This window comes from Nyctibius grandis, chromosome 5 (genome assembly GCF_013368605.1).
Source record: "Nyctibius grandis isolate bNycGra1 chromosome 5, bNycGra1.pri, whole genome shotgun sequence".
Taxonomy (NCBI): Eukaryota; Metazoa; Chordata; class Aves; order Nyctibiiformes; family Nyctibiidae; genus Nyctibius; species Nyctibius grandis.
In genome coordinates, this window is record NC_090662.1 from 42,444,921 (window position 1) to 42,471,332 (window position 26,412).

The 26,412-nt window shown below is 42.7% G+C and overlaps 1 protein-coding gene across 3 annotated transcripts; it reads right to left on the bottom strand.

Moving 5' to 3' along the window:
* Window positions 1-7: 7 nt before the first annotated feature.
* On the bottom strand, window positions 8-25,100 carry BEST3 (bestrophin 3). Of its 3 annotated transcripts, XM_068402532.1 has the most exons (10): window positions 24,969-25,100; window positions 21,059-21,228; window positions 19,240-19,334; window positions 18,458-18,691; window positions 12,969-13,123; window positions 12,202-12,279; window positions 11,646-11,798; window positions 8,135-8,215; window positions 6,639-6,790; window positions 8-4,352 (listed from the first exon to the last, which is right to left on the bottom strand). In XM_068402532.1, exons 2-10 carry the CDS (start codon window positions 21,208-21,210, stop codon window positions 3,446-3,448), a joined length of 2,007 nt encoding a protein of 668 aa, XP_068258633.1. In that variant the 5' UTR covers window positions 21,211-21,228; window positions 24,969-25,100; the 3' UTR covers window positions 8-3,445. The 3 variants fall into 3 exon arrangements, with proteins under 3 accessions (XP_068258633.1, XP_068258634.1, XP_068258635.1); XM_068402533.1 differs by lacking the exon at window positions 24,969-25,100 and having other exon boundaries at window positions 19,240-19,320; window positions 21,059-21,137; XM_068402534.1 differs by lacking the exons at window positions 19,240-19,334; window positions 24,969-25,100 and having other exon boundaries at window positions 18,458-18,650; window positions 21,059-21,136.
* Window positions 25,101-26,412: the final 1,312 nt, after the last annotated feature.

Consider the following 26,412-nt stretch of genomic DNA (forward strand, 5'->3'; position numbering starts at 1 on the left):
GAAGTGCTTCTTGACAGTTCGATACAGTCAAGATGACTGTATTTCTCAAAATGCTTTTATTCATGCAATAATTTGACATTGTTTATACCGGTGAACATAAACTGTAAATTGTTGGGTTTGCTAAAATAGTCCATTTACCGTGCTAAGGAACATAGTTCACCAACAGAAGTGCCTAAGAGAGCACGTAATCCCAAAAGATAATTTAATACAAATCAGAGCCCGTAGATGTTTGCAAAAGTGAGATAACAGACTAAATGAGGAGAGGAAATTTTTCTGATAACTCATCCCAGCACTAGCTTCTTTACAAGCAACAAATAGAATATTATAGCTAACCTGGAGCTGGCCCACTATGTGTGAAACGCTATTTGTGTATTGCAGGTCACATTGTGAGACTTCAGAGCTGTCATTCCTGATTTAACATGCATCTACACGTCTAATAGACATCTCTGTGGGACTTAACAAGCTTTTATCTATCTACCTAATGGCTACTGTGTGGCCACCCTTAGCCTCTATGGAAGAATGAACACAGTTGTTGGACCAGGGAGCGCTAACAGAGTGAGTGGGAGAGGTAGAAAATCATTACTCATGAGATGTATAATGTCCTGGTGGAAAGCAGTAGTGTGTGACCTAGGTAGCAGCCAGGCTGAGAAGAAGATGATGGAAGATGAGCAGAGCTGGACAATGAGAAGCTGGGAAGGCTTCTTCAGGCTTACAGTGCTGGGATGAAACATACTGATGTCTGGTTTGGGGAGGATGAGCACTTTACTCCAACACCTTAAGCCCTGGTTGAAGCTGTGTGAAGGAGGAGAGAAGGTGTGGTGGCACCAGACCCTCAGTGCAAATTTGTAGTGGGCACTTCACGGTCATCTCTGATTTCTGGCTTAAATTCCCTTACAGACGGAAGCACAGTATGGCCAAACTCCCCTGAAACCTGTATTGCTCTCCTGTCTTTAATGAAGTGCTACGGAAGAGTGCTTCAGGCTCACAAGGAGAGCAGCAGTTACTCTACCTTTGTTCTAGCTATGTGGCTGGAGTTGTTTGGGTATCCTTAAAACTTCTGATTTATATTACAAAGTTACCATTTGTTATAGTTAAGTTCATTGGTAAATGGAGTTCCTTGACAGTTGCAGGTGCAATTAAATTGAGAAAATATTGAATTGAAAAGTGTGGCTTCAGCTAAAAGAAGAAATAGGGAATAGGGAAGAAGAAGGGAATGCTGGAGGAAAATCTTCTTTTCTCTGTTGATGCAGAGAAGGGAAAACTATGTGTTTCCAGCATTGTCACAGGCCAAGAGAGTCCTCTTCCACAGGGACAGTAAGCAGCCTGGGGCTCTGATGACTGAAAAGCTAGAGGATGCTGCCAGAAGCTGGATATTGCCTAGCAAGGGTCATCCAGAAAACAGGACTGCTAGGCTAAGGTGCTGTTTATTTCAATATAATTTCACTTTGTTGGGGTGCTCATTTTGTTGGTCAGACCTTGCAAAGTGGCAAGGGTGAGGTTGCACCAGAATAGCTTACTCCAAAACTGTGATCAAACCTCACTACTCAGCTGCTGTCAGACACCACTGTCACCTCAACTCATGGTGTGAAGAAGTGCCTCTGCAGGTGCCTGGGAAACCTGTGTTTGGCTTCTCTGAATCCCTGAAGCTTCCATAGTATAAGTTTGAGCAGCTCGTCCTTGGGCTGAGTGTCCTTTGCTTACTAAAATGATGGCATACATGTGCTTTTGTCTTTGAAGGACTTGAAAGGGTGGCACTGCTCAGACCATGCCTAACGCACACCAACAGGAGCTGGTTCCCAAACTGAAACAAAGCTGGAAGAAGTAGAAGTGGGGAGGGCAGTTGAATTTTTTTCAAAGCCTACCCAATGAGATAGCAGAGTCCTGCTGTATGTGATAGCCTACTGGAAGGGCTCCTCATCTAAGCTGTTGGCCAGAGGAGCAGGAGCAGGCAGGTCCATTCATTCCCTTCCCAGCTTCAGGGGGTCTTGAAGACTCCCAGGACTGACTGGTGCTACTAGTTAACCTGATAGGGATGCTGGTTTGTTGTCTGAAGTGCAACTTCCTGAGCAATAGAGCTGGGTGATTGTGCTGTCTATACAGTCCACACTGCTTGCTGGCTATTGCAGCCCATCATTCTTTGTGTCTCCCGCTCTCTTTATTCTTCCCAACCCCTGAGCTATCTGGTCTCTCCCCTGCCTAGGGAGACCATCTATCTGGATACTCACTTGTGGGGGAATGCCGGCATCATGCTCTGGACTGCGTTCATATAGATGTGGGTGAGAGCTAAAAACAAAGAGCTGCCGCTGCTTTCAGGGCCTGTTTTGAGACTTCTTGCAGGAGCAGCAGCTGAAAGGCCAGATTGCTACCAGAAGGTGTAGGGAGGTGGCTTGGCCACCCCTGGAGCAGCAGGAGCCACCTGATGCTGGCTCAGGTTTGAGTTAATGGAGAATGTGTGTGGTACATCCAGGCAGCATGGGAACAGGGGAGGGGGGAAAGAAGCAGAGAGCAATTTTTGCTAGCAGTACTGGGCCATTTGGTTGTCTCCCTGGGATGACTGCAGCCTGTGCACTGCCAGCTGAAGATCTCCACAAGAGTGGAGCCCTAAGCTCAGTTGCTCCTGCAGCTCCATCACCTCTTGAGAGAGTGCCACAGCCCTTTCACCACTAGGGAGGCCACCTGGGAATGGCATTTTATGATAAACAGCCACTAGGCACACCACATACGTACTCCCAAGGGCACAACACATACGTACCAAGGCTTAGACCTCCCATGCCCAGCTCATCAGCAGTTTTGTCTCTTCCATTTTTCTTAATGAAGTTAAACATTTAATCCTTTTATTTTTCCACTCTGTAGTGGCATAGCTTCAGCAGGAGCGAGGCAGGCTCTTGCCCCACAGAAGTGAGGAGCCTGATTTTTCAAGCATTCCTCCAGGCAGTGAGAGATGGTGGGCTGAATCTCTCCAGGCTGAGGAGGGAATTGAGCCCACACTTCCCCTTCTAGTCACTTGAGTAGAAACCAAAACTGTTGGTTGGTCTTACAAGGATGTCATGGACCTTAATATGAAGGAGCGGCCAAAGGTAGCAGTGTTCAGGGCAGATCCAAACTGGACAGAGCCACCTCTGCTCTTCTGATAACCTTAGTGGTTCCTTTAGGTGAGCCTACACAGCTCACTGCCATGTGCGCTGGCTGGTTTGCGTCCACTCCTGAGGCTCTCAGTTCTCCCCATAAATGTTTTCCCTACGGGGTCATAGATTTGAAGCCAGCGACCAAGTGGCTTAAAGCATGTCACCACAACACCTCCTATTTAGGTGCCCAAATCCTCTGTTGGATCTTGCTCAGGACTTGTCTGAGCATCGTGTCTGCCTTTCTGCACTTTCAGCAAATCTGTGTGAGAACCACTTTCAAGAGAAGACAGGAAGTTCAGTCAAACCCAGGGGAAGCATGGTCAAAGTTTTCTTTCACTTTTCTCATTAGAAAATTCTACTATGGCTGTTTCTTTACTCTCCAGGTTTTCCCATAAGTGCTGCATCTCAAACGTCTCAGGAGCAGCAGCAGATGTAACATTTTTGCCATCACTGAATGTCCTTTGTAGTGAAGTTGTCCCAGAATCTGTTAAAGGCGGTGCAGCGTCAGCATCTGACACTGTACTATGACTGTGGAAGCTTGGTAAACTCCATCGCTGAAGGTTTGTCTCATGATCTGTTATGAAACTGGCTATGTTACTACCATGGGGTTCATGTTTGGGCTCCTCTATCACAGTAGGAAGTGACTGATGCACCTCAGAGCCTGGGAGGTATGTAGTCACTTCTGGGGATAAAAAAGGCTGGTCCAGAAGAGTCACATTTGCCTCAATTAGGCTCCTTCGGAGCTTCTCTTCTGGCAAGCTTGCGGTGCGCTCTGTTTGCAGATCTGGTTTGCCCAGCACATCAGGTGCTTTCTCCTCGGCTTCAGAGATGATGACCTCAGGAACTGGCTTGTTTGTCTCAGATGAGGTGTCACTGTCGCCGAACTGTGCCTCGTTCCTTGAGGTTTCAGTTATGGGTCCCAGATCTCTGCTGCTATGAAGTCTGTTACTTCTGTCAACTCCTTCATGTTTCTTCTTGAAGCTCGAGGTAGAGTGTCTCCCTCTTGTGTGCATTTCCTGCAGCCGTCTGATGTGCCCCTTTTCATCTGCTGGGAAAAACACCGAATTCTCACTTGTCTGCCGATTGTAGCGCCGGTGAGCAGGGGACGAAGGGCCCTCATGGACGCTGAGAAATCTCTTGACTCTTCTCAGCACTGAACGTTGTCTTCGGTGTTTCTCCTCTTCCCAGGGCCACTCTTCCCCATAGAGGAACTCGGTATCAGCCAGCCTGCCAAATAAAGCCAGGTAGTAGGTGTCACTTACGTATAGGAAGCATGTGGTCTGCATGCACATATATCCCGCTGTCTCAGCAGGAAAACATAGGAACCAAGGCCCTAGTGTGTCCCCAGGGAAGGGGGAAAAAGGGGTGAAGGTGCCAGGAAAGAGTGCCTGTCCCTTTGGACCAGTCAGATCACACAGAAAGCTCTCCACATCCAGGTGTCTCCTCTCCAGAGGACCAGGCTGGGAGGGCATCCAGCCAGGCATCTGACACCACATAATATTTGGGCTGCAGCCCTCTGTGGCAGCTCCATATGGTTAGGCTTGTGCTTGGGGTGAGGGAAAGGAGAGAAAGAAACCCTGCTGGGTGCCGTAGATACTTTTTTGGGAGAATCTTTCAGGCAAAAATAACAACAGTGAAAAAGCTACTCCTGGAAGCAGAGTGTGACAGTTTCAAAAAATGTTGGAATTACTCAGATAGCCAAATCTCACTTCTGGGGCACGACAGTGTGTCTGAAAGTCCCACCTGTACCTGGTACTCTTCTCCTGCGCAGCCTTGGTGGTTCATGAGAACAACTATTGCTGTGTCTGCCAGGCAATTCAGTACACATTACTGACTCAGTGCATCACAGAAGACAAGCCAAACTGGCCCAGTTACCTGTCCTAAGGGCAAGGATGGCAAAGAGGATTGGGCCAAATCTGAGGCAAGGAACACAGGGAGGCAATGCTAACCTGGAGGGACAGAGGAACTTCATCCAACATTTGTGAAGGTCATAGAATAGTTTGGGTTGGAAGGGATCTTTAAAGGTCATCTAGTTGAACCCCCCCTGCAATGAGCAGGGACATCTTCAACTACATCAGGTTGCTCAGAGTCCCATCCAACCTGACCTTGAATGTTTCCAGGGATGGGGCATCTACCACCTCTCTGGGCAACCTGTTCCAGATGTTGGCTTGAGGGCATTGGAGAAGACTTTGGATTTGGGCTCAAGTTTTATGTATTTGCTTTGGACTTGGATCAATCTTTAGACCTTGTTTTTGAAGTCTGCATAAGAACTACCCAGGTTTTTTTAGACAGATGAACAGAGAAACAGTTCAGAGGAGAACATAATTAATTAAAAAGTCAACACATCAGAGCTGTTTGCATTTCACAGGGGCTAACACAGAGCTATTTTTCATTCACTCCCCCCTTCATTTTTTGTGTGAAGCGCTTCTTACTAAAAAATTGTTTGCAGAATTAATAATGTTTCTTCTTTGCCACTTTTTTCCCTAGCAGTTGCAGTAAAATATGTTATATTCTGTGAATTCCAGGTATTCCTGGAACAACCTGCTGCAACTGTGTAACTAAGTATACTTTTGTGTGTTTTGTGTTATCGTTATATTGGTTTCTTTGTTTTATTAAATCTGTTTAATTTTAATCCACGAGTCTCCCTCTTTTTCCCAATTTCCTTCCTCGGTTGGAGAAGGGACACTGGGTGAGAGAAAAACTGTTATTGTTTAGCCCTGGGTATGAGCTAAATGTAGACAGTTAAGTTTGAAAGTTAGTACCAAGTTTTAAAAAAGATTTTCAGATAAAAGCATCTACTTGCCCTGGTATTTGTTCAGGCATGGTAGTCTTTACACTTACTGACCTATCCTATATTACAGCATGTCACATGTTTAAACTCAACAGCTTCTAAGCTAACTGGCCTATCACTGATTTCTCATGCAGATCCTGACAACATGGGACAACCCTATATCCTCTATATGTTTCTTTATAATGATGGTTCTTGTGTTGATCTCTGCAAGTAACTCCTCTTCTTTATCCCTTCACAAAATCTGACAACTCCAACTTCCACGCCTAGATTATTAGTCAATGAAAAGTCATACAATGTTTAAGATAATTTCTTGTTCATCTTCACAAAAATCTGGACTGATTTTAGCCATTATTTGTTAACTAAACAAGCAAAGGAATAGCTGTTTTGCTAACTGGGGGATGTATGAAGAAGCTGTAGTAAATAAAGAATTATTAAGAAAAGTCAGTCACTGTCTTTAGGTGCCATCCTGTGCTCAGAGATTATCAACAAACCTTCCCTGCAATAATTATACAATTTAAGCTGTAGGTGCACAATTTATATGAGCACATGGGCCACTGGAGACATCATCCCACCAACATCAGCCTGTCGAATCCCTCCTAACATCATTTCCCACTCACAGTATCATCACAGCCCGCGGCCCTGCACTGTCTGTCTGTCAATCAATGTGGGCCGTAGGGGTAGGGATCTTTCTGACAGCATTAAGGACCCTTATTGCCACTCACCCCATTTCAATAGTCGATCCAAGAAATGAAGGAATACAGTAATCAGCAGCTGCTTTTGTGTAGGGCGGCCGGGCAGAGGAATCGTTCCAGTAAATGTCTTTCTCCATCCTTGGTAAGTTCATGTGCATCTCATCCACCGCCAGAAGTGAGACCTTAGATATTTTTGGTATAAATCATGTCACTTTCAACATAGTACAGTATATGAAATAATCTGCTTTGTACTCCCTGGGTCAACATTTCTTTCAGAAACCCTTTAAAGTAAGCTGTGTGTGCTGGCCTGGGCATTGGGAAGAGACTCAGTATTATAAAATATACCCTCTATACCCTCCTATCATCATGAAAGCATAAATTTTATTGTAACTTGAGTCTTCTTATGCTGCAAAGATATTTGCATCAGATGATTGAAGTCCTTTCTTCACACATAATGTAACTAAATGGATGTGTGATCCTCCATGTGCTATGGGAAGTCTGTGTAGAGTATTAGTTGTACTCCTTAAAATGTCCAGAGGTCAAGAAGCTTTCTGATAGGCTTTGACCACATTTTAAGACATTCAGAACCAAGTATAACACCATCCTGTTATAGGGCCTTCCGATATATTTTATACAAAGGGCTCTGAAGCACCATAGCACAAGTAGCCTGAAGTGGTGTTAAGCCAGAGAGCATCGTTGGCAGCGTGAAGGCCTTTCCCACTCCTGCGCGTACCTCCATTGCTTGCTTTGCTTAATATGCTCGTTTGCTTGCCCTGCCCTTGCTCCCTCTGACATCTGGGCTCTGCTTTCCAGTCTCAGTGGTCCCCAGCAGACATGGGGTCTGACAGCAGCTCAACCTTATGCTTGGCTCTACCTGCAAGGGGAGCAGCAGGTGCCATGGGACCTCTTCATGCCTTTGGGCTCCTTCATGGCATGACAGACAGGGGCTGACTGGGAATTGGGGATAACTGCAATGAATCTGTACCCTGGCCATCTCACAGCTCCTGCCGCTGAGGACACTGGCTCCTGTGCTGACCACAGATGCTGCTGCGGGCATCACAATATGAATCACGGTATGGGCTCTGCTTATTAGTTCAGGGCCCTGCTTGGGCTTTTTGATATCTTCACTGCCAGTTTTTTCTTAAAGGAAGGTTCAAATGCAATAGTGTACTCTCTAGACATTCAGATTAGCAAAATGTGTTCTTATCTACATGGGAATAGATGGCTTTTGGATTTTGCAGGATTGACCTACATTATGTGTTTTTCCAGGCATAAAGTGAGCTTATAGTTTGAGGTCAGCTGTTTGCATGTTTAGTCAGGCATCATAAATGCCAAATACCAAAATCAAGATGCATTAGCTTCTAAAAACAAAATCTGGGGATCACAGCCATAGGAACTCCTTCAGGGAAATAATTTGTTTTGCTGACACTTGTTGCCCTTAATTTGTACCTCAATAGAAGAAATAGGATAAATGTAATGATAACCTATGGTACAGTAAAACTGGAAGTAGAAATAACAACAGGAACCTGTAAATTTCTATCGATGCACCAGTTAGTTTCAAAATCATCATCATCTTCTCCAAATGGATTAATAAGTTGTTCAGCGACCTGAAAGGAAAATGAGACAGTGAATAGAGGTTGGCATGCCATGTCAGGACTGTTGCCGCAGAGAAAATAGGATCGGATTTTTCCTCTCTCCCTGCCTGTCGCTTGCAATCATAGCTTGAGCTCCTGCATGATGGTTTTGCCAGCCGAGTGAAGGAACATCTTGCTTTCCCTCTAGATTCATACCTCCGTGCCTCATTGGTGCTGTCAATCATCATTGTCGGTGCTGGCCTACTGGGAATTGAGACATGTCTGGGCCACTGTAATTGGCACATAAGATAGTAATTACCTTTCCTTACTGTTGTCTTTGGCTGATTTAAATGAATGGTTTAGCAGCTAGAGGCTCTGTTATTGCATTATGGTCTACAATACCTCACCAGCCCATTGGGTCAGTATTCCTGAGCCCTGCAGCTGGAGTATGCCGGAGGGACTACAGCTTGTCTCTCCAGCTCAGCCCTCGGCCCCTGCTTCTTTATCAGGGGTGATGCTGATGGCATCCCTCTGAAGCTTTTCAGGAAAAGCAGCCCACCAAAAGACTTGACTCAAGAGGATGCTGTGCCTCATGCTAGCCAAAGCCAAGAGACAGGATCTGAGTTTTTTCTTTAATTCAACCTGCTGTTTTGAGTTTCTGCACATGAAGTGATTAAAACTGCAGGGGAGAAGCCCATCCTGTGGAGGAGACAACCAAACAGTGAGCTCAGGCACCTTTGTGGTGAGGCGCCTTAGTCTGGGAACTAGGCTGGGAAAGGAAACCTCTCTGGCAGCCCATAGCTTTATCCAGTCCTGCCCCCCCGCCAAAGGAATAAATAAATGGAAAAACAACCAGAGACTGCTCCCGCATCCCCATGATCACCAAAGTACATTGCAGGGAGAAAACTCATAGCTGCTGGGGGAGAAAAAAAAAGATGAAATAGGAAAATTTAAAAAAAAAGAAATTTTAGGAAATTCAGACTGCTTCTCTATTTCTCAGTTCCTTGGTACACTGAGGTAAATACCCTCTCCCCTTCACGCTTTTCTCCTTCTGTTTGTCTTTTTAAGCTCTGGTTTTGGAGCCGATCACATTCTTGATGACCCTCCCAAGCCTTCCTGGTGGTCCCCAGGGCTGTGCACAGGAGCAGTGGCCAGGTCCTCAGTTTAACATGGATATGGGTGAAGTGACTGCATGATTAAACAGCCCTGCTCATGAACCTTGCTATGGACAGCTGTGATCTAAAGAACTTATAATAGTAAGGCAGTCACTCCCTGGCTATTTATTCCTGTGTGTCTCTAGGTTGTACCAGTGGGTAAGCACTTGCTGACTGTCCTAGGCCACCACTTCCCAGTGGTGGAAGACAACAAATGAACTGCTGAGCAGACTAATAAACACAACAAAAACACCCATAAGGCAGGAGGAACAAAAAGGAGACGGGACACCTCTGCTCACACTTGTTGGTCTGGCCCATGGCATTAAATCTGGGGTATAGCTACAGAAGTGCTGCAATAGGAATGAGACAGAATGCAGACTGTGTTGCAGCTCTCCAGGGAAGACACTTGATCAGCTCATTGTAAACCAGAGGATCACTGCCCAAAAATCCACTGCAAAACCTGTCACATGAGCTAAAAAAGGTGAGCAGGGCTGGGACAGAGCGATCAGCAGTGGTGGCCTTCTGCTTGGCTGACCTGGTCCTGGCATGTGAGACATTACTCTCTGGAAAGGAATGTAGTGCTGGACAACTAAGCCCTGTACTTGGATGGTCCGTCTATCTCCGTAATGAAAATGGGGATTTAGAAGTGTCTCATGTGACGGGAAGCTTTGCCCCTGTATTGTAGGTATAACAAACCAGGCCCGGAGGCCAAGGAATGAGCTCAGTTTAGCCATCATTTCTGAGGAATTGCCAAGTTACTGGAAGTCAATATCTCAGGGCCCTTTCTGCAGCCTGGCAGCCAAAGCCCAACACACTCAGCAGGAAACCGGCTGTAACCTTCAGGACAGAAATATCCTGACATGGGGACACTGCAGGTTTGGACAAACCTCCGGTCTGAGGGAGCACTGTCGATATTAAATCAGTTTTTTAAAACTGTTTCTCCTCCTTTTCATTTCCTTATGTAGAAGATTTTTCAGTTACAATGGCACCTCATACCTGCCATGGCCAGGAATTGGCTGGAAGCCCTGAGCCTAACTGGAACAGATGCTATAACAGCCTTGTGTGCCAATGACGGGGAAACCATTCCCCTCTTAGAGGCACCAGCAGGGTGATCAAGAGGAACAGCTCACAGTTTTGTAACCCACTAGAGTAAAACCCTGGAAGACATTGCCTGGAGATAAAGCCCCACATTTCTGCAGGAGCAACGTTCTTCCCCTGCCGCACCAGCCTCTTTTCCTCCCTCTCCCACTCCCCTCCAGGCTGATCCCTATGCGGTAAACCCCTTTGCCCCCCCCCCCCCCCCCCCCCCCCCCCCGATTTCCTAGGACACAGGACTAGAGAAGCTTGCTCTGCAGGCACTTTACTTTGCCCTACAATCTACCAGCTCGGTGTGCTGCCTTTTCTACTCTGCCCTTTGGAGTTGGCTGTGGGAAGGGGGCTCTAAAACTGGCCAATTTTGTGCAATTTATATTCTAACAGAAAAGTTAGCTCTAAGTTTACAGCCATGATTAATAATCCCGAGAGGAAATCTTAATGCACGTAGACCCTGATGTACCAATTTGCATTTTATTTGAAACTTCTTTCTGGTTAGTCTACCTTGATGCTGCAGAGGACAGAACCGCCATGAGGTATGTGGCTTAATTACTCAGCTATCAGATTGATGGCGATATGTTAACTGAGCAGGCATCAATGGGCTGATGGGTAGCATTCAATTCCTTCTATAATGCTTCTTTTTAATGAATGTTTTTATGCGGTAGGGTTGTAGCCAATATTGCCTGTCACTGTTTGATAGTCCTCTGGAAGTGGAGACCTTTAATTGCCTGCATCTGCTTAATTTAACAGCAGATACTAAAGGCTGGCTTTGATCATAAGAAGAAAGTATGATTCAGTCTCTTTCAGCCCATGCCAGGACTGCAGCAGTATTTCTCCATCACACAGAGGAGTGGGAGAAAGGTTTTTTTTTCCATCTTTCATCTGTCATTTTATAGTCCAAGTCCTGGGACCCGATTTTGCTGGAGTAATATTCAGCTGGGGAGTTGTGGCTGCACTGGTCCTACTAAAATGAGCTCTTTCAAGTTCCTGACCTTTTCTTACTGTAAGATCTGTCAGGTGGAATTAAAAATGTATTGCATGATGTTTCTTTATGACCACAGGACACTTTGGGCTTAATTCAGCTTTGGTGTAACTCCATTAATCTTCAGTGATTTTACAGCATGCCACAAATCTGACACCTTGACTTCAGCTCTGACATCTTCATCAGTGCCCCCCAGGGAGGGTTCTCCCATGACCTTTCCAGAAAGTTGGTTTACCTTGAGCCATCCTGCATAGAAGAAGAACTGTAACAGTGTGAAGACTGGAATGTAAAGATCTAAGTCATGTCCCTGATACCCTTGGTCAGTATCCAAAAATTGGCGCCCTATCAGGCAGGCAAAGAAAAAAGTATAGACTGCAAGAGTAACAACCTGCAAAAAACAAAACTTCATTGAAATCATGAAATAATACAATCTTATGCGTAAGGCAACACATACCCAAAGGCCTCTGACTGCCTTTTGCCCTATAATTTACAAATCTGTAGGGAAGTATTACAAATAGAGAGGCCACAGGAATAATCATGGCCAGGAAGAAGACCCAGGAAACATAAAAACATTTCAGTGCTTCCCTCCCCTCTCCCACATTATGCAAGGCCTTCAGAATATTTCTGCGTTAAATATGACTTAAATAGTTAGCCAGACCTCCACGATCCCGTGGAAGTCAACGAGTGCTCAACAGCTCGGAGACTCTGGTTGAGTGTGTGGATGTCTTGCACTGAACTCCCCTTTTATGGAAATTATGTTTCAAATTTTGTAAAGGATAATGTCTCAGTACCTGGGTATAGACCAGTGGAATTCCAACCCAGTCATATCCAAACAAAAGACTACACCAAGAACGATACTTATTCATCTCCTAAAAGGAAAAAAAAAAGAGAAAACACACCCCAACAAACTAAAATTGCATAGGGTTCAATTGTAAATAATAAAGATTTTGTTACAGTTAATTTTTGCACGTGAAGAAGGACAGTGAGATAAGTGTAGTATATATAAATTGATACCACAACTATATCCAGCACCCTATTGTCACATTTGAATATTCTTTTAGTTTATGGAGTTGGACTGCTTAGTATGTTATGTATTTCTTCACAAATTATCTTTTGTTTCTATCTTATCCACAGTCAAGTGATACATGAAAGAGAATATATTATATCATAAAAAGGATATTTGACCACTTAATGAAATATTCAGGGAGATTATCTTCCCTGAAACTGATAGTAAAATCTTGAAAATGTCAAATTATACACATTTTTTTCCTGCAGCAATGAAACAAGCATGAATTTACAACGGTGTTACAACAATTTTTTACTCATCAATTTGGTGCTTCAGTTAATACCTTCTTAGTCATGTAAATACAATCCCAGTGACCTGCTGCTGTGTGTGCTTGAGTGTACATTGGTACACAGAGAAAAGTGGTATAAATCTTGCGTAAGATTGTTTAGATGACGCTGGAGTGTCGTGAGCACTAGATCAAATTATATAAGTGAAAAGCTACCACATAGCAATCTCAGATTAGTTTCCTGTAGATTTACTTTTTCTACTTACGTTCATCAGTGTCTGCAGATCTACACTGTCTCGAATCCTTCCCTCTTTTCTTGCCTTTGATGCCAAATTTCCAAACCAGACAAATGGAACCCAGTATTTAAGGTGGGGAGACTTAAGGTCGTCAAAAATTTTTCTTTCATATCTGGTCATAAAACCTATTTACAAAAAAATGAGACTTCATTTATTCTGTGTAGTCAGTGCAACTGACACTATAAATTTTGAATGTTTGAATCTGTTTCAAATAGTGATATTTGCATAGAACTATGCAAAATACTATTTATAATTCTAACTAGTAGCTGCCTCCTTTTTTTTTTTCAAGGTTCTTTGCCAGGATATCTCTTGCTTGAAACAACTTATTTTTGCAATAACTGCCTACGCAAAATCCCTCTTGATCAATATATGCAATAATTTGCTATTACTGTGTTCTTATATCTGACAACTGACAGAGTGTAGATACATATAATACTAAGAATTGTACAGATTACTCTCTAGTTTCATATCCTATGTTCAGAAAAAATAAGGGACTGTATATATCAGTCAAGAAACTATCACTTTTCAGCAATGATGGTTTTAGCAGCGTCTCAACATATGCTCTAAGGGCAGTTACGTGACCTTCTGATTCTAAGAATTTTTTGGTAAATCTGCAAAGCAGTGAGCAAGCAACAGAGGATACAAGTGCATGCATGAAACAGAGCTCAGCAGAGAGTGTGCCTCCTGCCAGCGAAATACTTCCCTGCCAGATTTTGTTTCATCACTTCTTTGGGGTTACGAAGGTGTGCAAAGAGATGGAAAAGGAATCATGCACAGAAATCCCGCTGCTAGCAGGACACCGAGCCAGATGACGTGCTGTGGGGCTGCAGGCTGAAGCTGCTCTCTGCCTTGCAATTTGCCTTGCCGGGGTGCTGGGAAGGTATTATGTTTCCTGCAGAGTTCCCCTGGCCTTGCGAAGCCCTGGTTCCCCCTGCTGCAGGCAAGTCCAAGGTCAGATAGCAGGGAAACCAGGGCTGTGTGTGACAAAACCTGCACCAGAGCAGCTCACTGCCTGGGACTGGCGTGGGAGCAGCTGGTTTTTGGAGCAACACCTCCACCTCCTTGGGTAAGAAAGCTCTGCTCTGCTGTCCTCCTTCCAGCCAGCCTTTCAGAAAAACAACCTCAGAAAATTCATGAGGGGCAACTTCATATTTTCCTTTGTCCCAATCCTGGATTTTCTGGGATTGGAGCAATCTTCAGGTTTGGAGGATCTTGTTGTTTGCTTGGGGGTGTGTGACACCTACCAGGGTGGGTATAAGGCTTCTTTTGTTGTGTTGACATTAGCTCCAAAACAGGACAAAGTCAGTAACATGGCAGCCCCAAAGTAAGTGGCTCAGCCAATTAATTACAAGTTTGAGTGCTGAAAATTCAATAAAGGAATTGAGAATAGACAGGGTTTTTTTTTTCTCATCTCCAGCTAGTAACTAAGAACTGGACCGTTGGTACTAACATTGCTAATGATATATGAAGTGGCAAAAAAATAAATACACACAAACTCAGTTGTGTTTTGTATAAAAATGTGATAAGATGAGATTTGTTAAACAAGGTGACCTTCTTAAATATTCTCTTGTTGAGGAAAATGCCACTGTTGTGTAGTTGCAACAAGTCAACACAGGAGGTATGAAATACTGCAGCTATGGAGAAGGAACACAAGGACATGACAGAAAATTCTGTGGAAGAAGGAAAGTTTGGCAGCAAGACACAGTACTCCTGCAGTATCTTTGAATTTGAGAACAGAATAAAACATAGCTTTTAAAAGATCCCTGGGCAGTTTGCAGACAGCTCTCGTAATCAACGACACAGAAATAATCAGGCAACCAGACAAACTGGCCTGCTAGTCATGATTCCTGACTCCTAAAAGTCAGTCTTTCAGGCTGCCTTTGATTTTTGGCTGGCCAACCTGCTCATTACGGGACAAGAAAAGGTGTTTCGATCAGGCTGAAACAGACAGACAGAATATCAGAAAATTGATGGTCTGGAGTAAACACTGGATGCAAGTCACTTGAGAGGCTCTGGGAAGTAATTATCTGGAAGAACACCGCATGAGAGTTTCACAAAGAACAGCAAAGCTCCAAAGATCAGTTCAGCTCTCAACTGAAACTGGGTACCTCTTTGTTGAGAAAAGCTCAAAAAAGCATTGTTCTTTTAACAATAACACTCAAATTGTTATTATTTTTAAAGTTATGATGTTAGTGTTTATATTAATTAAATATTCTCTTTGATGGATATCAATAATGCCTAGTATTCTTATCACAGAAATATTGAACAATACTGGATTGCTCTTACTGCTGGTGAAGTTTATGGCAACAATATGCAGTTCAGAACCGCTTGCTATTATTGTAGTGGTAAAGAAGCACTTTATATTCCATCAAACATGGGGGAGGATATCAAACCTCAGTTATTAAAATTAATGATTTCTAAATATGGTTGTCATATTTTTATTCAAGAGTATTCAAAGAATTAACTGAGGAACTTTCTGAACAAGAATGCTGGTTTTGACAAGCACTGAAAGACTGGAGCAGCTCCAGAAAACTGGAAATATTTGGCAAATACTGTGCCAAGATCTTGAAAAGGATGATCTAAGGAATGACAGGGCACTGAATCCTTGTGAAAGTATGAGAAGCTTGACATAGGATGCAATCAATAAAGAATCAAAGGACACTAATGTGAACAGTGTCAGCCAAAGTGATCTTATGGGAAACTTATAAGCCTGGATGGAAAACATCACTTGTGCTGTCCCTCATGTGATTTGAAGAATATTCAGTTCTCCCATCAAAACTGAACGGTTTGAGACAAGACCAGTTTCAGGGTACCCACATCAAATACTTTGAAGACTAGTGGTTAGAGAAGAAGGAACTGAGCAGCAGTTATCTCCCACATCTCCAGAGTGCGCTAACAATGATCAACTAGATGAAATTTTCACTTTCTGCTTCTGTGTTATGTGGGAAAGAATTAATTTATGTACTTAATTCCAGTAGAGGATTTGGGGCTGCAACCTTCAACCATCCGTAGGTAGTCATGTAGTTGGGCTCACACCTCCTGTTTCTCTTCAGCATTTCCTATCAATCAGCTGTATTGGGCCGCTCTCTGTCCAGCTGCTGATTCATTACTCATGTTTTTTAAGACTTGTGTTCTTGAGCATCCAACTTTCCTCTTGCACCTTGCAGCTAACAGGATTGGTACGCTCAGGACTGCTGCTTGGCATCTGATGCTTACGGCATATGTGCCACAGTACTCAGCATCATAATGTCATGAATCTACATGCATCTATTTCTTACAGCTCCATAAAGAATATTAAAAAATGAAAGAGAGGTTAGAAAAGAGTTAGGAGGAAGAGCCAGCACTGAAGACCATCCCTTGTAGGAAGATACTACAAAAGGTGAAGCTCCTAAGTTTATTCAAGCCTTTATGCACTCTGCTAACAGGTAGCTATTGAAAGAAAGTGGTGTTTTCATCTAATTAAGAAAAGAAAAACCCAAGCTTATGACAAAATCCGGTGACTAGAAGGTGACTCTGTGCAAGTTCAGACTGAGAATAAAATCTCACTTTTCAACAGTGAGATCACCCTTGTGAATGTCAGTTCACCTAGGGTGTGATGTAGTCTCCATTATACCCAGCTGAACTTTAAATCAGGGCTGGTTATATCCCTAGAAGGTAGTATAGCTCAGTCAGAAATTCCACCATGATAAAGGATCCTGTGAGTAAGCTTTTATGCCTCATGTTACAGATGAGTCAGACTAGATTATCATGATACTGTTCTCAGATTTTAAATCTATGAATTTAAGCAGTTCATTTGCTGAAAAGGGAAATGTGCAGCAATAGTTACGCTGTGGCAGTTCTCAGTTTGATAGTGAAATGCAAAATCGGCACAAGTTGTTTCAGTGATGACTATGCTGCATTAGATTCTGCCGCTCACATTCATACTAAATGTTGCACTTCCATGCAGTCTGATATGCAATGCCATAGGGAGCTAGGGAAGGGATAATTGCAGAGTACTGTCTTAATCACTGGATGTTAATAGGAGCAAAATACACCCTCAAATGCTCAGTACTGCATCAAAAAAATTCTGTGGCACACTATGTATGAAAACCTACAGAATAAGTACAGAATTCCACAGAGCTGACTATGCTATCAATACTTAGTTATACAGGTGATAGCAGAATATTTTCCACTGTTAAAAACCAGAACAAACAAAACTTGTTTTCTAGTCTACAATTTTTGTGCAATGCTGTGACATTTTGTCTCTTTCGGAACAGATTGCCTTTAGCAATAGGGAGGCAGAGCTGGATTAGCCTGCTGGAAATGTTGTAATTTTCCAGTGTGTACTAGAAGCAGATTGCTGGGGAGAGTGACAGAAGCTTCCTTGACCTCTCACAGGCTCAGGTAAACAGTTTTGTTGAACAGCACAAGGAAGAGAACTTCAAAATCTGACTGAATCCAACATAAATTATTTTTTTCAGTGAGGTCAGTGCAATCCGTATTTTGCCTGGATTTTTTTTTTGATATCCAAAGTTTCTTACACATATTTGAAATGTGTATATGTATATACACACTGCATATTTTAACATGCTACAACTTCGCTTACTAATCTCTGCCAAAGGCATAATTTTAAGAAATGCAAGACGTTCAGTAAAAAATGTATGATTTCTCCTATTTGGAACAGATCCCCACATCTCCCTGCTTGTGTCCTACCCCTGACTCTGACCAAGACAGTCAGAAGGCACGGATTCACACCTTGCCTTTAATTACTCAGCTGTCAGTCCTTCATAGACAAGCAAAGTCTTACGTGATTGAACTCTCTTCCCCAATATCACACTCACTGTGTTATCAAAACAAACAGAAAACAATACTTAGTACATTTATCCCTGAAAAACTAAGGTTAAGGTGAGGCTGTAAATTTAAAGAAAATACCCTTGGGGCTGGGGGGGTTTAAGTGTATCACAATAAATCTATGACCTATGCAATCTACTTACAAACAATCAAGATAAAGCTGTACTTGTGAAGTGCCTATGGAGACCATTCTCTGATACTCAAGAGAAGGTTATGTCCTAGACATCGAGGCAATGCTGTATAACAAGTCACCAATACTACTGCATCATACTACAGCACAACTATGCTATTTTTCATGCTTTGGAGAATGTTGTACCTGCTCCATACGCCTGTGTGTTTGGGGCAGGCCTATTGCCTCCATGATGTCTGAGAGGAGATCCACGTAAGAGCCTCAAACTCATTTGATTTCTGTAGTGTTGCTAGATGAAGACTTTAAGAGCACTAAAGATGCACACTTAAGGGCACGTCATTTAAGCCACTGACAAAAACGTGGTAGCTTTGCAATGGGTTAGTATGAGGCACACATGGGGTCAAAAAGGAAAGAAAAAATGAGTCTGGCTCCTTCCCTCCCTGTGCCCCCACCTCTGAGGGAAAGGAAAGACGTTTTGGGGAGAAGGACTCAGCAGTACCTGCTCCTACCACGTGGTCCATGGTGGGAAACCTTTTGTACACAGCTGTGCTCACAGAGCGAAAGATCAGCAGAGATGTTAAATTCACGTAACGCATGAGAGTCCTCCTTAACAAGCGCCCATATTCATCTCTGCCCTGCACACAGCTAGAGATGAGGAACATCAGTCGATCTGGCCACGGCAAGTTCACAAACTGGTTCCACCAGCGATTCACCACCAAAGTAACATAGAAACCTGGGGGTTAGAAGGAAAAAAAAAGTCCAGTGCCTATCAGGATTTCTGTTTAGGTTACTTTGATTTAGTTTGCAGAGTGTTATTCATATCACTAAGCCGCTGCATTTCCCAGAATAAATGCGATAAGTCACGTCAAAACCCAGGATGCAATCAATGCTAATTATTTAATAGACCCTGCAACTTAATGGTCCATTCCAGCTGAGTACCTCATACTCATGAACTTTCAAATTTCCTTTTCTGTAGTAAACCTTGAGTGGATTTAGTGCTTTGAAAGATCAGGCACAATGTATTAGTGTTAGTGGGCACTATATATATATACATATGGAACCTTTACTCTTTTGTTGGTATATTAAAAACATAAGCATAAATGTTGATATGACAAAAGCAACGTAAATTTAAGGAGACCTGTTGGAAGCTGATGGTTTTATTGTGAGCCTCTAACCTCCCATATGCCCCTCAGCTCTGAAATGCTTCCATGCACGGACATTCACAAAATGCCTGAACAGAAACAGCATTGGAAAATAATTTCACATGTGACCAGTACTTACCAAGCACAAAAGTTACCGGGATTTGTTCAGCATATTTGTCACAGTAAATTGATAATCTTTCAAAGAACCGTTTTTGGCTACCTGTAAGAAAAAATCTGCAGCAAAAATAAAATGTATCTGTCCTTTCATAATATTCTGTCACTAGTTACAAAGTACAAATATGTACAAATAATCAGGTATATGGAATCAGGAGCAACCTTGGCTAATGTCTTCAAGTGAATTCTTAAAGGTAAAGTGCTGAACACTTTGGCACGTAATAAAGAAACTGGAGGAGAGGACAATATCATTCCCTGGTCTTTGCAGTTTTCTCGTGACTAATTTGACTGGTACTACTAATTAGGATCAATACACCTGGAGAATTAGCTTGCTCTCTCATACAGACCAATGATGATAGTAAGCCATAAGTCCGCAGGTAGAGCTTGGTCTCATTTTTCAGAGGGCTACTTCATAAAAATGCTCAGGTCGGCTTGAATTGAATAAGGTTACCAACCTCTAATTGCTCTTATTTGAAAATGCTACATTGTTGCAGCAGTTTTTACTCTTACTCCTACGAAATTTCTCTTTTCCACAAGATTAAAACCACACCACCTGTATTTATTTTGCAGTGAGGAAAATATTCATCAGATGATAGAAAATGAATGGAGCGTGGTAGCTTCTGCCCATGGAGAAAGATATCTAATGAAATACAACAAGATTAAATATAAACAATTATTTTATTTGTATAGATGAGTATTACAGTTATTCTTTGATTTCATATAAAAGGAACACATAACAAATATTTGGTGAGTTTTGCTTACAATTGTGCAATAAAACCTGCAGCATATATAGGAAGCTTTCCATGGTGTATTTACCAAGGTCTTTAATTGCCTAACATTTCAGTAAATCTAGATTAATTTAAATAAATGTGAGACTCTGGTGTTTCTTTACATATTAATGCTGTAATTTTCTTTCCAAGTTTACAGGTATAGATTACTGAACATTTTGGAAAATTAGTGATTAATCACAGACAAACTGAAGCTCATTTTCTCCTTGCTTCACACAAAATGCAAATACCAAAGTCCAATTACAGATCAAGGTTAAGAGCTGAATCATGATTTTGATACTTATTTGTAGTGTATTTCATCAATTAAAAGTTTCACTGTACTAATTGATGCATTACATCTGTCATAGAGGTGTTTAATTCACACCTTGGTGGAAGAAGCAACTCTCCTAACGTGACCCTCCCAGGTGCTGGGTGACACATAGATAATAACCATGTCTGGTTTCCATGCAGTTTTGCTTGGCCCTCTGCAAGCTTAAAAATAAAGTTTGCTGTGCTGTCCTGGATTTAAGCGAAACTTTGCTTTTCTTGACTATATAACCGGGCTCTCAAATTATTACCTTTCAGGGTTGTTAAAGACATTACTACTGAGCAACTGAAGACACAGTTCTACAAGTAGAACAGAAGGTCTATACTTATTTAAAGCAGAGAGGTACGCTCGCTGCTATCAGCTCGCTGCTATCAGCTCGTTGTCAGAATGATAAAAGCTATTACCTATGGGTGTTTATTTAGCCTAACTTCAGTAGGATGGTTGCTCAGCCCTGGGCTGAAAGTAGAATCAGATTAATACAATAGACTATTTTATTTATACCCTATATGGTTTCTCTGGAACATTCAAGTAAATGTGGAAAGGAAAGGACATTAGGAAAAGACATTAGAAAAGGTCCAAGGAAAAGACAATAATTATGTAGTAACCTCCCCCCCACCCATCATTCATCAGCTATGAAGTGTGAAACTTCAGTATAACATTTAATGAGATGCAAATTGGAAAGAGTGTACCTGTATAATACACTTATCGCTGTGTAAAGAGTAGCAAAAACAATAAATTCTCTGTACAGCAATTTGTAGATGCTGCCTTTCCACTTTAGGAGTAATCTGTGAAATCCAAAGAAAGTGGCATTTGCTACTTTGCTGGAATAAGTGACTGTCATCGTCTTGGCAGGCTGTGCCTAGAAACAGTAGAAGAGAAGCAGGAAACCAACAACATTTTAGACAGCATATCCTAACCTGAATGCACCCTTGTATAGATCGGTACATAGATATACATGCACATATAAGCATATAATAGTATATATAGACATAAATACATGCTGTGTGTATTTATATATATAGAACGAGAGAGAAATAAAAATGTTGCAGCTCCAAGCCCCGTTCAGACCTGCAGATTGATTGATGCAAGGCTGTATTTGGGCTTTACCTCAAAGACCAGCCAAAGCCAACAGCTAGCACCAAATGTGGCCACCTGCCTGGGTGAAAGCGGCAGGGACACGTTACACCTCTGAAGCCTCTGCTTATTCCCAGTTTGCTCCAGTCTGGTGTGAGCAAAGAAAAGGAAGTAAATTTGCATGAAACATTTTTCAGAACTTTGTCAGCACTCCAGCAAGAGAAGTAAAGCTAAATTCCACAAATGCACCTTCCTCCTCAGCCAGTGTTTGTAGCTGGCTTTGGTAATTATACTCATCTGAAACCAAATGAGATTTGGAGACTGACTCTTTCATTAACGGTTACAACAGCAGCTGAGATCAGTTGGGGAACCCTGTTATTTCTCGGCTTGGCAGCTAGACGTACTCATCAGTAGTTCAGCATTGCATGGCTGTGCAAAAAAAGCCACAGGGTCGGAGCGTGCTACACAGTGTAATTAAAGTAGTACTAAAAGTATACAGGTAAATCTTTCATGCTGGGTTTGTTACCTGCTTACCCAGTGTAGGGAGATGCTACAGGAACTTTTATGTGCTTACAAAAAAAAACCCCAACTAACTACAAATGTGGATGAAAGCAGTTTTGTACAGCATGCACGAAAGGGAGTAACTGAGACAAGCACAAAGCCTCAGGGTAGTTATTCTGTACCATAAATATGATTCTTGCCTATATTTTCTTGATACCAGTGTAGGTCATTTACTCCCCGAAAAAAACATCTGAACCTATAGTTAATAGATGGCTTAATAGTATTTTATGCAACTTGGCTGCGTTTCTGATGCAGAGCATAAAGTAAGCCATTAAAATTCAGCTGTAAAAGTGCCACTTTTTCTTTTAGTCACCAAGGGAATCAGCAGGGAAAAGACACCATAAGCCTTCTATTGCTGACAGACTGTCTCTTCTCGTCTGCAGAACGGCTGCTCGAGTTTTGCCAGTGTGGGCTCAGAGATTTTTTTGTGTTATTGGGGTTTTTATTTTTTTTTTTTTAAGATGCATGGGTTTTATTCTTTAGCATCCAAATGATAGTTTTCCTGTTTCTGAGACTTGGCACAGGCCTTTAAATTTTTTGTTGTCATTGTTGAACTCCAGAAAGTTCAAGTCAGGAGCCAAACTAGCTGACTGGCATGCAGAAAAGCAGTCCTGTATGCTAAAAAGCCTGTGGTCAGGGTGCAACGCTTAAGAAAATGGAAGCAGAGATTTCCATTCTCTAGCAGATATGGGGCTTTATAAGCGATGAGAGAAGCCTGTGGCTGGGCTATAGGGGAGGAATGGGGTAACAAAAATACTCTTAACGATACACTGAGTTTCCTGGGATCGTTGTAAAAGGCTTTAGTCCTTGCCCCTTAATGCTAGGGAGTATGTGTGTTCAAGCCATACTGTCAAGAAGTGTCTATCTCCCCACTAATATCCAATTTGCAATGGAAACCTCCAGTGGGACTGCCTGTGTGTGAGGACTTAGATATAGAAAAGATATCTGATAATGTGAGGGCTTATAGCCTGGCAGGAACCCAGACCCCCAGCGTAATACTGTGCAACGATTAGAAGATGAAGTTAGACAAATGCAGTCTCAAGTAAACCATAAATCAATAACCGTGGGGGGCAACCAAATATCAAAACAGGATAGGTGCCCTGTGGTTTAGGATCTTTAAGATGAGAGCGTATATTTTGACAAAAGATGACCTTCTGGAAGAATTCACATAGCTGGGACATACAGAGTTGGGGCTGAGTGGCTCTGCTCGTCTGCTCCCATATGTGGGCATCTGAAATTTTCTGTTCAGCCCCTTCTGTCCCAGGCCATGGAGGGAACAAGATTGCCTGCAGCACCCTCATGGGATCTGCAGCTCTGCAGGAAGGCAGTGATTAGTGTCAAATCCCTGGCTCTCAGTTTCTGCACATGAGGTTCAGGAAGGAGTTGTCCTCCCAAGCATCAGTGACTGGATGGTGCCAGAAATTGGCTACTAGCTGAGCTGGACAAAATGGGTCCACCTCCTCTATAGAGCTGCAGCAAATCCTGTCTTGCAAGGCCCAGTAGATGGACTTTGGCCACGACTGAAGAGCTGTAATAATAGGATTCAGGATTAAGACTATTTCCCCCCACATTAGACCAGGATAGGAGAGTTCTCTCCAAAAAGTGCAATTTGCCTGCTTGATTCAAGCAACTATATTTCACTTAATCAGGTTCCAGCCATCTCTCTTAGCACTTTACTTGATGCCCTGGACTCTGAATAGAAACTCTTCACATTAGTTTGAGAGTCACTGGTTACCCACAGCTTTTTCTTTCTGCCTGTGAAATGGGGCAAATAAAAGTGGGAATGTTACAACAATTTCAGGCTTTGGTGCCTTGGTTTCCTTGCCTTGCCTTGCCTGCGATGCACTGTGTTTCAGCTTCCTGCTAAGCAAATGCTTTATTGAACATTTATCTTTGGGTTCATATAGGGACTTCAGGGTAATATAATGTAATGTCCTAAAATATACGTTAGGTCAGACTAGGTGATCTAAGAACCCTTTAAACTATATGAAGCTATGAAAGACAGCTATGTGTCTGTCTGATTAGATTTCACAGCATAGCAAGCATAGATTTAAACCTGCACTTGCATTTTTTTCTCTGGGAACAACTACAACCACTTGAGCACAGACCCCCAACAATGGGAAGTTTTGTCATAAAGCCTTGCGCTGGGTCTGGTTCTTGCATGGTGGTCCCTTGGTTCACGGGCAGCATGTTGACTGAGAGTCCTTCCAACATTACTAATGGTTACAGGAAATTAAAAAGCTAAAACTGAGACGGACAGGAAGAGCAAAGCATAATGATGCCCCCCAGCACATTCCTGCCTGAGCTCTGTTTTGGCCAGGGCTGCAGAAGGACAGGGAGGGTTAGGCTAGATACCACAGGCACTGGTGTCATGAAAGACTTTCCTGTTAATCGTGCTGCCCTTAACTTCATTAGCAGATACAGGGCTAGGCTTTCTGCCGATATGGATTTGAGAGTTTTGAGTATATAACACAAGTTATGCCCGTTTTATGCCTGCAGAGACTTTGGCTCATATCTGTGATGCTGCTTTTCCTTTTGCTCAGTGTTTGTTCCGTCTCTGAAACTTTCTCAAGCACAGGCTGAAATGTGGGTTATATATCACTCCACTTTTGCCAAGGTTATCAGAAGCCTTTAGGCATAAACACCTAAAACGAAAAGCTTTTTTTCCCCCCCTGCTAATACTGAGCCCAATTATAAATGGGATTTTGGCCTGGCTGAGAATTTCAGGATGCATTAGGATTCAGAGAGAAACCACAGTAAAAAATAACAGCCATCAGTGTTTCCTAACTGACCATGAAAGGCACATTACAGAATGTAAAAATAAATAGTGCCTCTGCGCAGACCTACCCCTTGTCATTGTATTACCTTATTTCTTGGCTTATGGCATAGTAGAGAAAGTGAGCGAGAGAGATTCGAGTTAAGCCAACTACAAAAGTATATTAAGCTCATGCTATATCCACTGACCTGCTATTTTGATTCGGCAATCCAAGCCCAAAGGCAAATGCCAGACCCTTCCTCCTTCTCAGACGTCCCAAACAAAGTCCCCTTCAGGTCTGCGACAGTCACCTTGCTCTTCCCTTAACCTGAAGCAAGGCGTTGCTGCCGTCAAGCCTCAGGAGGAGTGGACTGACAAGAACAGGGGTTAAAATATCTTTCCACTTCTGGAAGTCTGTTTTTGCCAAGTACTCTGTCCTGTCAGTTACAGAGGGAACAAACGCAAGCAGCAGCAGCAGCAGCAGCTGCTGATCTTGCTCTTCTCTAGTCTATAATTATAACGCCACTTGCCATTGGAAGGACCCTTTTCATTTGAATGAAGAATCTTGCGACGGTTTGGCTGGCACCTCTAGTTTTCTCCATTTTATTTCCTGTCCCCAAAATGGGATGCACAAGAAGGGAGCATTTTTCTCTGAGACTTCTCTTGAAAAGTGTGATGTCTCTGAGCCAGCCCTGTGAAGACACATCAGTGAATAGCACTGACTACATCTAAATGGGAAGACTGGAGACAACCCCACCAAACTTGGGACTGTGCCTCAGCTGCACCTCAGTCCCACCCTGGGGCACACCTTTGCTGAATTGCTGATTCAAATTGGGAAGTCAGGACTCCAGGTTACACTGCAGAAATCATCTGTCCCTCCAAATAGGCAGAACTGCTGTTACCAAAAGTTCCACCACAGTCAATGAACCTATTCACGATGGTACATACATTTCAGCATGTGAAAGCCTTTCTACGACTGGAGGATCTGCACAGGACTTCTTCCCCTCTTTTCCTCTGCAAAATGAGATGAACTCTGCCTTTTATGACTCATGGCATTAAGAGGGAGCTGTAAAAGGTGATAGACTGTGAAAGCCCAGGAGATGTCATATAATGTTGCCATTAATCTTTATGGAGAATGAAATAATGCAACTGTGAAGCAAATAAAAAAAATTGCATGGGAAGAGAGTAAGCAAGATTTATAGATTTAATACATTTTATGATGAAAGGTTTTTTCCCCTGCCTTAGTCCCATTAAGCTATTTGAGACCACTTATTTAATTAAAACTCTCAGAAAGATAATAAGTTGCTGCCATTGTTTGCCTTTCTTCTCATTGGCAATGGCAGAAGGAAGACACTGATGTCAAAGCAGGCAAGACATTAGACTGTGGCATGTGTGTGTCAGGCAGTGGCCTGTGGCGAAAGATGACAAATCATTTTAGCATTCAGTGACTTGGCATGAAGAAACATACTGCCTGATCCTATTACAGTGACTGCCCTCTGCAAGGAAAACTAACAACAGGGATATTTTAAGGTCACAGGTAAAATAATTACTCAGACCTAAACCATTTTTCTTTGCTGAGTGTAATCATTCGCTGGTCTCGCTGAGCAGTAAATAATAGCACCTCTGTGTGTCAGACCGTGGGTATCAGGTGGT